Source organism: Lacerta agilis, chromosome 10 (assembly GCF_009819535.1).
Source record: "Lacerta agilis isolate rLacAgi1 chromosome 10, rLacAgi1.pri, whole genome shotgun sequence".
Taxonomy (NCBI): domain Eukaryota; kingdom Metazoa; phylum Chordata; class Lepidosauria; order Squamata; family Lacertidae; genus Lacerta; species Lacerta agilis.
The window spans coordinates 53,420,410-53,434,783 of record NC_046321.1 but is presented as its reverse complement, the minus strand read 5'-3'; the positions used below and the strand labels follow the sequence as shown (position 1 = coordinate 53,434,783).

Below are 14,374 nucleotides of genomic sequence, written 5' to 3'. Positions count from 1 at the left end.
GTGGTTGCTGTTCTACTAATGCAATAGTTTAAATGGACAGCATGACATTATTTACCTACATTATTAATATTGATTACAAACAATCAAAATAAAAGTTTATTTATTTGTTATATTTATAAGGGGACTCATTAAGTAAATTATCTAGGGAGTACAAGAATAACAATTGGACACTGATGAATCACATTCTTCCCTTCTTGTGCCAGGCTGCCCTTTCCCCCATTACAATATTGTAGCATCTTTCTGAATTGCTGCCCCTTCAACCAAAGCATTGTTATAGTCATACTATTAATTTTAATATGTAGCCTCTACCTGACTACTTCAGTCTCCCATTCTCCAGCTTTTACCAGACCTCATCACACATCTTTCTATCTTATTCAAGCTTAGAGGTAACAGCCATTCTTCTGGGTAATTGCTTCAATCACATCACCTTTTCCACTCCATCTTTTCTACCATATCAAATATAAAATTTTCTTTCAAGGCTCTTCGTAAGGTTATTCCCAGCCCACCTATCATGAAACTATCAAGATGACGGCGCTTACATTGGGTCTGCCAGTGATTTCACATTCATCCACACGTTTTAAAGTTTCAGACAAACTTCATAGTGTAGGACTGGAAGACTGTATATTATCCAGGAGACACTGCACATGTGGCGGGTTTAACCATGCGAAGAGCTAGATGTGTGAAGACACTGACCATGTGATGTGGAACATCAAACATTACTACGAAGCTTCACTTGTCTAGATTGAGCTTATTGAATGGCCAAAGATTTAAAACAACCAGCTACAGATTTATTATATAACCACTTAAAGGAACAATCCTAACTCCTGTTTGGGAGTGTAGGGCTGAATGGAGCTCTGCCATTTATGCTGGCCACAATGGAAGGTGTGGGGAGGGGGATAGTTTCATCCCCCTTTTTGCTGCAGTAGCTCTAGGTTGGTGCGGCAGAGAGGCCCATGCCAGGTCCACTGTTGGTAGCTAGACCAGTTTAGGATCCACCAACTCCTTGCCTGGTCCATTTTCAAACCCAACTCTCAGAAATGCCCCATGACTGGTGTTTTGAATGGCTACTGCTGGTGGAGGAAACCCAAACCTTCTCCAACATGCCTGGGGGCTTGGACTGCTGTTAGGGAAGTTTCAAAACACACACATCCCATATAGTTTACATGATTCCACTCTCAGGTATGTCATGTTCTTAGCAACTCTGAGGCTATCAACAGAAGTACATAAATTAGGCTATATAATATGCCATAAGATTTGGAGCAAGTCGCCTAAACAGATATACCAATGACAGTCATTCTTGCACCCTGTGCTGAACCCCATGAAAGAAAATTTGTGTAAATGATATGTAGGGCTTTATTGGAAAATGGTAACAATTTAGCCAGTAGAGGGAGATTCCGTGTTTTAGTATTACTGTATATTTAGAGTTGTTAAAATTAATTTCTTTGGATTATAATGGAATGTAGTATTTTTAATCTACTGTAATCTGCAGTGAGTCTTTGGGAAGGGTCCAGGTTCAGCTTTGAGACACATACATAGACTGTGTTCATAAAAAAGGATTAAACATATCTGCGAAAGACCTATAGTGTGAATAAATGAAACTCCTGTAAACATCACAGCAATAAGGACTATAGATGCCATAGAAAAGTGGGGAGCAGTATGCCCCAATATACTAAATTAGTTCATTCTTGTTTAAAGATGTCTGTATATACCTGGGATTTTCATTTAAGTCACAGTTGTTTATCAGATCTACTCCCAGATATATAGCAGAGCACACATTTTGTCCTAGTGAAGCCCATGGCACCAGATTGTCTAACTCAAAATACATCCCTTAACTTGGTTGTGTATTGAGTTACACTGGCAGAATGTCATGTTCATGCATTGATTGCTTTATATCAGAAACACCGATATATCTGGTAGCACTTTGTTCTCTGATCACATAAATTTTTACTTCCATCCAGAAATTTGCTTGCAGGATGCTTCTTATATCCAAAATGCTTTTATACTTTTCACATAAGTGTGTGCTTAAAGTAAGCTACCTAATCCTGGTGAGGTATAATATTGAGAATTTATTTTTGGGGTGGGTGGGTTGATTGGGTTGTTTTCACATCTATTCCACATTAGTATCTTTTTTCAGAAAGATGGAAATGTTTTCTATGATAAGCTGGAAACTAATAAGGGGAGTTAAAATGTTTTAAAGTGGTAACATAATTCTCACCAAAGCAGACCACCAAATGTTGGACCAGAGTGATGGAAAGGAAGGGCTTGTTTTTGAATATATGCATCTGCAACTGTATCACTAGTTCTGGACAGTTTATTGATTCCTAATTGTTTTAAAACAATGGCCATATAAATACTGATTCTGTTCCCACTTGGTTTTCTATAAAGTAGCGATTTTTCTGTGGATACTCAGTAACCTCCAGGAACAAAATTCTATATGACAAAGAAAGCAATAAGATGAACAAAATCTGCTGGTAAATAATAAACAAGTTGAGTACTTTCTCTTGTGCTTGTGAAATACTGTTCATGTCAACAAAATATCAGATAAATATTTTATTTGCAAAGGTTTCTTTTATATTTCACTGTGCTTCATATTACAGCTCCCTTTTCCAACCTGGTAAGAACATTTCAGCCACCGGTATTATAAATGTTTCAGTATTTTTGTAAAAACAAACGGGGACAAGAAATGAGGTAACATTCATTTGGATTCCTGGATTTTTCTGTTATTTTAAGTCAGGTTTTTAATCTCGTTCTAACACCCCGGAAAATCACTTAAATAATAGTCCAAGACTAATAAATCACATCCTAGCTGCCATTATCATACATGACAGCTCATGCTGTTAGTGTTGCAGTAAAATATTTGTTGTTTTGGCTTTTGGTCTCCACTGCACCAGTCAAACTGCTATTTTCTGACTCATAATGACTCAACTGCCAAAACACCAAATTCCATCTGCTTCCAATCTAAGGAAAGGAAAATGAATTACCTGCCACCAAACTGACACTTGGTGACACAACGCTCAGGCCATGGCAGTTTCATGAAATCAGCAAGTCATCAAAATACCTGTATATTATCTGTTAGGGGAATAATCTTGAGCATGTGTTCTTTTTCTTCAACTACTACAAACTCTTTGACCTTCAAAGTTCTTCCTGGCCTTCTCCATGTTATGTTCCCACCTGTAAACTTTGTTCTTTACCTGAGCGGATCCAAAATTTAAATCGGAGGCCCTCCTCCATATGGAACCTCCATGACAGATTCAGAGAGTGGTGACAAGTTAGAAAATCTTTTTGGTTGTGGTCTCCAATCTATGGGAATGCCCTTCCCAGAATGCCTCACCTGTTACTATCTTTTTTTGTCATCAGATGTAAATTTTGCTCTCAGGCATTTGATAGGCTGCTTTACTCGTCATTAAAACACAACTTGCAGAGCACTAGGCAAGATTTGATCGCCTAACCATTTGACAACCCCACCAATCTGTCTAACATGAGCTGTGTGGTGTGTTGGGAGATACGGATTCAGCCTGACAGCCAGATCCAATTCTCCAGCCCTTGAATATAGTGTGATTCTGCCCTGGTACCCTTGATTGTAAACCTGAAAGAGGCAGCTTATCAAATTACATAATTATAATGCATGTTACAAGCTGAATTCATTCAAACATTAAAAGCAATATATTTCTAACCATTTTTGCATAAAATTCATGTTTACACAATCTTTTCATCCTGGCTTTTTAACTTTGTTCTGTTAAAATCCATAGACTTTGCATTAAAAATAGTACATTCTTAGAACCCTATAATTGTAGAGTGCATTGTAGAGTGGGAAGGAACCCTCAGGGTCATCTAGTCCAACCCCCTGCAATGCAGGAATCTAAACTAAAGCGTCCATGACAGATGGCCACCCAACCTCTGCTTTAAAATTTCCAATGAAGCTGAGTCCACCACCTTATGAGGGGGTCCGTTCCTACTGTCAGAAAGTTCTTCCTGGTGTTTAATTGGAGGCTCCTTTCTTGTAACTTGGAAGTCATTGGTTAAGGTCCTACTCTCTGAAGCAGAAGAAAACAAGCATGCTCCATCTTCCATGCGAGAGCCCTTGAGATATTTGAAGATGGCTATCATAACTCTGCTCAGTCTCCTCTTATCCAGAGTAAACATACCCAACTCCCTCAACCATTCCTCATAAGACTTGGCTTCCAGACCATTGATCATCTTGGTCACCCTCCTCTGCAAATGTCCCAGCTTGTCAATATCCTTAAACTTTGGTGCCCAGAACTGGACCCAGTACTCCAGATGTGGTCTGACCAAGGTAGAGTACTGCGGTACTATTTCCTCCCTTGGCTGGGTGGGGCATTTCACCCAAGCTGTTTATAAATACATTGAACAATCTGCCCAGGACAGAACCCTGAGGCACTCCTCTTGTCACTTTTTTCTAGGATGGTGAGGATCCATTAGTGAGTACACTCTGGGCTAGTTCAATCAACCAGCTACAAATCTACCTAACAGTTACCTCATCTACATTTTAACAGCTTTTCTGCAATAATATCACAGGGGGCTTCGTCAAAAGCCTGGATAGGTATAGATAATTACACAGTAAAAATGCACACAAGGAGACAAGTTAGCAATAGCGACAGAAAAATACAGCAAGAATGACCAAAAAGGGGACTTCATTAGCAGAGAGGTTTTAACCATGGATGGATACAGAACTGAGAAATCAATCAGTTTTGTGAGCTTTAGGGGCTGTCTCTTTTCTGTGAAAAATTGGCTAGAAATAATAGGATGCCTTTGATGCTGGAGGTGAGATTACTATAGTAACAAGTGACACCTGCAACAAAATGTTGGGAAGTGTATCCCATTTATAATTCCAGGCAGTCAATAACGCAAGCCTTGCAATACTGTTCAGGCCTTCAATAGTGTTGGTGGGGAGGAGAGTAGGAAAGTTTCAGGAGTTGAAAAGGTATAAGGACACCATTTTTATTCACCCACCTACCCACTGAAAAGTTTTCCCTCTGTACTATATAGTGTTGCAGGACTGCCAGGCCAAAACTAGAGTGGAGGACATTGCAATTTTAGTGAAGAGAAAGGCATTTCTCCAATCCAACCTTAATTCTCTCTTTCTCCGGGATACTTTCTACAAGCTGTTTGGGATATGTGCAGGCTGATTCCCTCTCTTGCCTCCGGCCTCCGTTGTGTGTGTGATGGAGAGAGGCTACTTTCAACTGACACATGAACATTGTGTGTCTCAAAGTGCACTTAGCCACTAAATTGATTGATAGAGCCACACCATCAGTCTTCTAATTTCTTTAACCCCCCCCCCACTTTTCTATGTAGGTTCCACTGCCATCCACATTATGGAAGTTCACGGGTTTCTGTCATGCAGCACTTATATGCTTCTGTATGTTTGTCGTGTCCCCTGAATTTGTAAAAGCTACTGTTTTGCTTCAAACTGATAGGCTGCCACTGTTTGCTTTTAAACAAAATGATAATATAAACAAATAGTGGCTTTAAATATTTGGTGCATAAAGGGGCAGCAATTCACAGCTGGAAAGCAACAAAAGACCAAGGATGTATTTGCAAATCACCTTCAAAAAAGTCTACCATTCACCTCTATGTGGAAATATAATCAGACACTGAAAAAGCTTATAATACTTCTATGTATTATTGCCTAGATAATTACTTTTGCCTGGTTATGAAAACATATTTGTGATCTTTTCACTAACTGCAAAAAAATGTAGCGATGATTCATAAACTGCAATACTAATTAAACGAAAAAGTTTTGTTTTTGCTTTTTTTACTTTATGCATACTTTACTAAAATGTCCATTCTTGATTTATTTACCAGATCTCTGGCATTACAAATTAGCATAGATTCAACCCACACTGAATTAGCAATTAAAAAGTGGCATGTTCTAATAATGGTAGCTGTAGCTATCGCAAGTTGGACTACAGCTAAACAAGATTGTTTCTGATCTACTTTAAAGATGGTCCAAGCTTTTATTCTAACATCTCACTTAACTCCTTGAAAAAGGCTGAACATATTGTGACTTACCTCTGAGTAAACATGCATAGAATTATATTATTAGAGCTGTTTTCGAAGACTAAAATATGACAATATTTAACATGAGGAGTGCTCTGTAAAAAAGAAAATGTAATCTGTTGCATTTTGAGAAGATTGGTAAATTGTCTAGCAATCACAAAGAAATATGGCTTTGCTCCCAGCATTATGACTTTTCCATGACTAAGTTGTCATTCCATATCCTTGCTATTTCGGAAAAGCCCATATTCATTTCCCACAATGTACAAAATTTAGCTGTTTACTTACCAGAAACCTCCATGTGGTTTTATAGCATTCAAGAGAAGTTACTAAGCAAAGTGTAGTTCATTTCACTTTGTCCATAATTAAAACATTCTTTTATACAAACAAATCGTAATGTCCTTAAACAGGCTTTAAGCCAGCCATGTAAACTGAAGATAATTTTGTCTAACGGAGAACTGCAGAATTTAACACTGATTTTTAGAAGTGAGTAATCTATAACAACTTTGAGTTTGCTTTCTCCTGCTTCTACTTTTCCTTCTTTTGGCCTTGTCCCAAATGAAAATATCATTTGTGGGGTGCAGGGATTACTCTTGAGATTACTGTTTCACTATAATTGCAAAGAACTGATATGAAAAGATAAACTGAATCAGTTAATCTGTTGATTTGTATACCAATGAACCACAAGAAAACGTACACAGTGCTTTTTTGTCAACACCCCTTCAAGCCAAGTTTAACATTAATACATATTCTTGGTATTAGTAATACTTCTTTTCTCTAAGAGCATTAAGAATATCCATAGAGGTGGTCCTAAAAAGGAAAGGGGGTATCATACAAAAGTAGGAAAACTGCTTTATAAAGTATCACACAGTGGGACAATGGACATTTTGTCATAAGACACAACATGTCTAACTAGTGTTTAAGGAGCTAAGAAGCAGAACAATTCTATTTATCTGCATATCAGACTACTTACTTTCCTAAGTGTCTGGTGCCTTCACCCCACTAAATAATAACAACAACATAGGGGAAATTCAACTGCAAGGCGATGTAACAAAAAACAAGTGCCTCTTCAGCACCATGGACAAGACCAAGCAGATGGTACATACTACAATACAATCAATGCAGTCATTTAAACATGTCCTGCACGTAATGTGAGTCACAGCAACTACTGACCAGACTTTCTCTTCTTCTTCAAGTATTGTGGCAAATATTGCATCAACATTGTTTCTTCAAGTGTTGTGGCAAATATTAGATCAACACTGCGTACCACTTATTTAAAAAAATGCTACTGTTAATATTTCCCTGAGTGCAAAACCAGACATTTCACTACACACTTTAGTCTAATATATAGGCATGAAACAGATATGCTTCAATCCCATCAAAAACAGAGGATGAGGTTCTACTTTTATGAGCAAAAAGAGTGAGCAGGTGGGAGGTACTGAGGCTTCCCTTGTCTCTTTGTTTTCTTCCCACAGTCAGTCAGTCCCACCTCCCAAACACTTTTCTCTCCAATGTTCCAAAACTAGGTTTGCCTATCTGGGAGAAAAGTGATGGAATGGAAGATTTGGGGAGAAATAAACTGCTGAGTGGAAGAAGATTCAGTACTCCCAACATATACAACCCTTCTGCTTTAAAATCAGCTCCCTGCCCCAGTTTATTCACGACTGGTTCCTTTTTAAAGACATTATCATTACTAATTTCAACCTAATTTGTATGCACAATCAAACCAGAGTTAAGTACTTTTACACAGCAATGATTTCAATGGGAGAGTTAAGTACATGCTTAAATCTGTTCTATTGAAAGTAATGGAGCTTAATTGACTGTATTTTGCCCTATGAGTGAAACAACATTAAAATGGATAATAATAATAATAATAATAATAATAATAATAATAATAATAATAATACATATAGAGAGGGACTACTAATTTCCTGTATAAGTAGATCACTATCCAATACTGAAATGCCAAGTTCTCTGCAAGAACAATATTTTCGGTGTTCAGGATTTACCTCCATAATAATGTTCCTTATCAGCCAATATCATTGTTGAATAGAAAGTGATAGCAGTATACTTATTCACATTTTTATTGCTTTGCCCATGGTTTTCTATACAAAACATAATCTGTGAGTTCATTAATTCTGATACAGAGAGAGTTCATCTTTAGCAAATAAGTTTATATGGATGTTAGTACACGGTTGCAGCAATGAAAATTTTGAAATGAGATAAATACTGTTACATTTTTAAGCCATACACTTGACTAAGGTATTGCAAAGATTTGGGAATACAATGACTATGGTGTCCCTAGAATTGACTTACCTCCTCAGGTCAAATCCAGCACTTGTACCACTGATTTTAATGCAGTACCATATTCCATCATAAGCAAATATATTTACACAACATGTTTTTAGAAATACAATACTACACCAGATATTAATGTCCTTGGTAAATTTGCTGCAGTTTCAGAAGAGTTTGACTTCCCACATAAAGTTCACTATATTATTATGGGTTTTGAAATTTTCATTGTTATATTTTCAAAGTTAGCAGGAGTTAGATTTAACACATATTAAGTACTGTAGTTAAAAGCATCATAATATTTCATTCTGATATACCAGCACTGGCATAAATGCATGTAAATTGGTAGGTATCATCACATTTCTGATTCTGTTGGATAATAATATTGACTTCCCTGAGGTTAGAGTAAAGTTTGTAAAAAAATATACTTACTCTTTCTCGGACAGATACATTCACCTTTAAAATATTTAAAAAGAACGTACAATTTTGGTCCAACACTAACATGAGAGCAAAATCACCAAATTTTAGATTGGATTTCAAGCATGTAACTCATCACCTGTTGTTCCATAACATTCAAATGGAAGTAGGTGAATGGAAATTTAAACACTGGGGTCTTAGTATGCAAGAGGAAAAATATTAAAATTAAAGCAATCTTACAACTGCAAGGACCTCTCATTATTGTGCTCAACTAGAGATGGAGAACTCCCATACGTCTTACACACCACCACAGATAGATCAGAGGCACTTCCTTGATCAAAACACGGGTGTACATTGCCACTTTCCTTGCACAATTTTAAAACACAAAATCGGAAAAGCAATGATAGCAACATGGCTTTTTTTTAAATATTCTGCTCAGGTCTCTACCAAAACCAATATGCACTTACCCAAGGGTGGTCATAGTGACAATGGTATACCAGAAAGCTGCAGGGATGCTGGTGAATTTGGTGGACGTTGAGCCTTTCTCAGCATAGAACATGACCGTAGCAAAGATTATGATGGCCATCGTGAGAGAAAAGAGGAGAAAGCCAAGCTCTGATGCACAGCTTTTCAGAGTGTAGCCCAGGATGCGCAAACCCTGCGAGTGGCGGGAAAACTTAAAGATCCGGAATACACGGAAGACACGCAGTGTTACAAAGGCCCCACTGACATCCTCATTGTTGGTCATCACAAGACCAATGTAATAGGGCATAATGGCCACTACATCGATGATGCTCATGACACTACGCACAAACTTGTAACGGCTCGGGGCAGCCACTAGACGCAACAGATACTCAACTGTGAAGATCATGACACAGGCGGTATCCAGGCAGAAGAAAGCCACATCATAGCGCTCTCCACAGGACAGCTCCTTGATGGTACCAGGACTTAGCCCACAGGGTACTGTCTCCACTACATTGGCAAGGACGGAGACGGCAATGAAGAAGCCCGTAACATAGTAAAATACCAGGGCCAGCGTGCTGGTGTGTGGATTCTCAAAGGCCCGCCACATCCTCTCCCGGGCTGTCATGGAGGGCAGATTGCATTCATCAGCATTATCCTGATCAGCATCATCCTGAAGACGTTCGGCATTTTCCCGCCGCCGGTCCTTGTATTCCTCATAGCAGCAGTCTCCAATGATCTCAGGGATTATACCAAAGAAGGCCAGCTCCTCATCATAGGCTGAGATGCACTCTTGACGCGGGTAGTGTAGCTTCCCTGTTCGGTAGAAATTGAGGATGTGTCGGAAGATGTCAGGGTCCCGGTCGAAAAAGTACTGCTGCGTCTCAGGATGGTAGAAGAAATCCCTTTCTGAGCTGCCCAGCAGCGTGTCAGGATAGCGTTCCAGGGTATCCAGCCAGGTCTGGAACTGGGTGCCACTGACATTCAGCACAATCAGAGAGTCCTGGCTACGCTTCCTCTCTTGGCGAGGGGCAGTCGGCATGGGGTTTGTGGCCACCGGCATCCATCCTATAGCAGCTGCCCGAGCAAAAGGCAGCCATGCTGCTACTCCTGCTGCCATGGTGTAAGTTGCTACTGGTATGCCCAGGGGTTCTTTTTAGAAATAATCCAGTCTACATTAAAAAAAAAAACACAAAATGTACCAAGAAATTAGGATGCCTGCTATTTGCAAAGAATATAAATTTCTACGTCTATGTCTGTTGCTTTGAGATTTATTTTATCATTCTATTATTTTATATGTATGGTCTACTGTTGGGATCATCTCACAGAGTGAAGAGCAGTATCAAAATATTTTGAGTGCCTAATAAAAACCTTACCTGTTTCTCCCCTCTTGCTCTATGTCACCTTCTCTCATTTGCCACCATTCCATCATTATTCAAGTCAGACTAAGAAATCGGATTTTGTATATTAACCATTGATGGTAGATGGATAGATGTCATGTAGTACTATAATCCCCAAACTTGCACCTCCTGTCTCTACCACTTGGTTCCCGATAAGGAAATCTCCACATTCAGAAAAATACAGCAAAAGGACAGTGGCTGCAAGAGGTAATCTGTCAGTCAGCCTGCCAGGTCCAATAAGCAGCAGTTAGATAATATTCCAGGCCAAAGGCGCAATCTACTGGCTAGGAACCATTCCTGTACTGTCCTGATTCCTGGAGATGCACTCCAAACCCAAATCAAAGCCCAAATCCCTTCCCACCTACTCCTACATTAGCCATCAGCTGCAAATATCTGGCTTGGAAATGAAGAGAGAGAACAGATGATTATGCTATGTTCCCTTTGGTAAATCCTTAAGTTATGCTGCTGAAAGAACACTTGCTAATTTTTCCACATCCGTTTATTAGGAAACAGCAGGTTTAGGAAGAAGATGTCCACTCTGAATTCACAGCTGATTTCACATCATGTCAACTCATCACTCACCTTCTCCAGACTCGTCCTGTTCTGGGGAAACAGGGCAGAGGGATAAAGGCAAACCAGTAACTTAAAAGTTAGGGAAAGACAAGCTTTCTTTTAAGAAAACTTGCGGAGGGACAGTTTGACTCCTGAGGAACAGGTGATTGAGGGAACAGGTGTTTAGAGGAAAATGGGACCTGGATTCTGCAAGCTGTCTTAGGGAAGGTGAAGAGGGGAAAAAAAGAAATAAAGTACCTTAGTAAGCAAGATGGACATATTGAACAATTGGGGGAAGTAAAAATGTGGCTTTCTCTGGGCAGAAGTTCAGGAAGGACCAGTTGTGGGTGCAGGAGTAAAAGTAGGTAGGAAACTCTGAGGAGAGGTTCTTATGAAAGGGGTGTGTGTGTGTGTGTGTGTTTTATTAAATGGAGAGAGAAAAGGCAGGAGCTTCTAGTAGGTCCGGGAGGGGGGGGGGAAATGAAGGAGAAGTTGGAGGGGAAGAGAGGGAGGGAGAGAGAGGTGTTGGGAGTTTGTCCCTGAGAAAATAAGGATGGAACTTGAGGGTGCTGATGTGGGCAGAGGGGAACCAAACTGATTTGAGTTTGCAGGTGCAGTGGAGTTAGGCTAGGCTACAGTATTCATAGCTCAGGAAGAGGAAGGGAGGGTCAGTGGGTGTCTGGGGAGCAGGAGGGAAGTCTCATGCCTTCAGGAAAGATTGAAGACAGTTTGGGGTTCTATGAGCAAGTGTGGGTGTATGCGGGTGCCATGGGGCATGGGCATAGGCAGGATTTTTGTTGGGGGGGCAGGACTTTGTTGGGGCGGGACTTTTGTTAAGGGGTAGAACCGACGTGATTGGTCAGTTAGTTATTTCTGCCTTAAGGAGTACAGGGATGTCAGAAAATAAGTAAGCTTAGGGGAGTCCGAAGATACTACGAGGGAGAGGGTAAGTACAGCTCAAGCAGTGCAAACGAAAACAGTTCCAGCAACAGTTCCACACAAAAAAGAGATTTATGGGCAATATGAAACCGAGGGCACGGGGGGGGGGGGGCGCAGGAGGACATAGGCAGGAAGTTCATTTAGTAGTCTCAGGGAGGAAAGGGGGCTGGTGGGGTGTGATTTTTTTTCCCTGGGAGACACACACACACCCCACAACAATCTAATGAAATTGATTAGAGAGCAAATAAACTGCCTCCGTTCTCTTGGGAGCCGAGAGTGCTGTCGGTTCCTCTCCCCACCCCACCCGCTTCCTGCATCCCCCCCTTCGCCCGAATTAGCCTCGCCCGCCAAAAAAAAAAAAAAAAGGAGCGAAAAAGGCGCGCGCCTTCCCTCAGCGCCGCCTCGCCTGGGCGCCTCTCGAGCCCTAGCAAACTCTCCTCGCCACTTGATGCTGCCGAGCAGGTGGCGCGGCGCCCAATACCTCTGGCGGCGGAGGAGAGAGATGGAATTAAACATTAAAAAAAAAACCGTTGCAGACCCGTGTGTGTGTGGGAATAATATGGAGCAGGGGCGTGTGACCGGTGTGTGTGTGTGGAGGCGAGGAGGTGGGGGGGGTTCTCTTTCCTGAGGTGGGCTCCATCCCTCCCTCCCTCCGTCCGTCCCTCCCTTGCAGTATCTCCTCACCTGGCGAAGTCGCCTCGTGGCCGGGGCGCCCCGTTTGGCATGGAGGTGGCGGGCGCGCGTGCGTCTCTGCCTCCCCCCCCCTCTCCGCGAGATGCTTCTCCTCCGCCCGCCCCTTCTTCCCGCCGCTTCCCCTCAGCAACAAGTTCGACGGCGGCGGCGGCGGGGCGGCTGGTGGGCGTGTGGAGAGAGCGACGCAATCCCGCCTGCTGGCGGCTCAATGCAGACCCGCTTCTTCCTCTCCTCCTTCTTCTCCTCCTCCTCCTCCTCTCAGAAACCAGCCCAGCTCGGCGGCGGTGGCGGCGGTTCCAGTCAGGCAGTCGGTGGGCTGCTGCTGCTGCCGCCGTCCATGCCGCGGGCTGCTGCTGCTGCTGGCGGAGGGCAGGGCTGGGGGCGAAGACCGGCTTCCTCCTCGCTGCTGCTGCTGCTGCTGCCTTTCCAGTGGGTGGCCCATGCCTGGCAGAGCCGGGCGAGGGGGGCTTCTTGCTTGCCGCCGCCGCTGCCGAGGATGCTGCTGCTGCCTGCCGCTCCTGTCGCCGCTCGGGGCTGGCGGGGCTGCGGAGAAGGAAGCGGGGAAGACGGCAGCAGGAGGCGGAGGAGGGGAGAGAAGCCCACCCTGCTGCTGCCGCCGCCGCCGCCGCTGCTGCTGCAGGTTATGATTTCACACAGGCGCCTCGTTCGCCTCCTCCCACCCGGCAAATGTCACTGGGGCGGCGCGGGGGGGGGGGGGGAGAGAAGGCGGAGGGAGTCCCGGTGCGGAGGAGGAGGAGGAGGAGGGCATCGATCCGGAGAGGAACAAAGAGAATTGCAAATCGGTGCACACTCCGGCTTGGCAACACAGGCGAAGGGGCAGCGGGTGTTTTGTGCGCTGCGTGTGTCGCTCTGCCCTCTCCTCGTCGGAATCACGCAGGCGACACCTTGGTTGTCCGTCTGCCCCACCACACACGTTTTCTGAAGAAGTCTTTGCAGAAAGTGGTTTCTCTCCCCCCCCCTTCCTAATATTTCTGAAACTTTGTGGGATTCCCAAGAATGCCCATTTGCAAATCACAACCGAGTAAGCTGAGGTTATGCAATGTTTCGCTGTGTTTCGCAGCCGCTGTCCAAATCGCCTTGAACCAGCTTTCAAAAAAAAAATGATCGTCATTCCTGGGAGGTTTCTCTCTCTCTCTCTCTCTCTCTCTCTCTCGTTTTCCAAATCATCTTCGCTTATTGCCGTCCGCTTTGGAAACCCAGATCCTTCTCTTTTTGACCGCTAGATGGCGCGTAGAGGACGAGTAAGTCCCCTCCGCACCTTCACGGCTCCAACTTCAGAAGTGGTTGATACCTGTTGTCTGGGCTGGACCACTTCAGCCTGGGGTGATGTGACATGACTGAAATGCTTCTTGGTACAAAAATTTTATCTGCACAAAAACTTGATGTCAGGGAGAAGCATCCTCTCCTCTCTTTTTCTTCCCAAGAATGTAGGAATCAGGAATTTAATTGTATATAGACATAGCTGTCAACCCTCCCTGCTGTTTCCCAATGTTATAATAAGGCAATTTCCTGCAAAACAAAAAAAGAGGAAAGGTTCACAGCTATGTATATAGAGGATCCAGAAGTGACCCACCTCATTA

General features: G+C 42.6%; 1 protein-coding gene across 1 annotated transcript in view; it reads right to left on the bottom strand.

Moving 5' to 3' along the window:
- The window catches only part of KCND2 (potassium voltage-gated channel subfamily D member 2), a 285,618-nt gene extending 272,756 nt beyond the window's left edge, over nt 1-12,862 (bottom strand). The window contains exons 1-2 of the mRNA XM_033162299.1: nt 12,765-12,862; nt 9,195-10,361 (exon numbers count right to left, since the gene is read on the bottom strand). Of these exons, the coding sequence (XP_033018190.1) occupies nt 9,195-10,309 (1,115 nt within the window). The 5' untranslated portion in view covers nt 10,310-10,361; nt 12,765-12,862. The remainder of the gene's footprint in view (nt 1-9,194; nt 10,362-12,764) is intronic.
- Between the last annotated feature and the right edge of the window lie 1,512 nt (nt 12,863-14,374).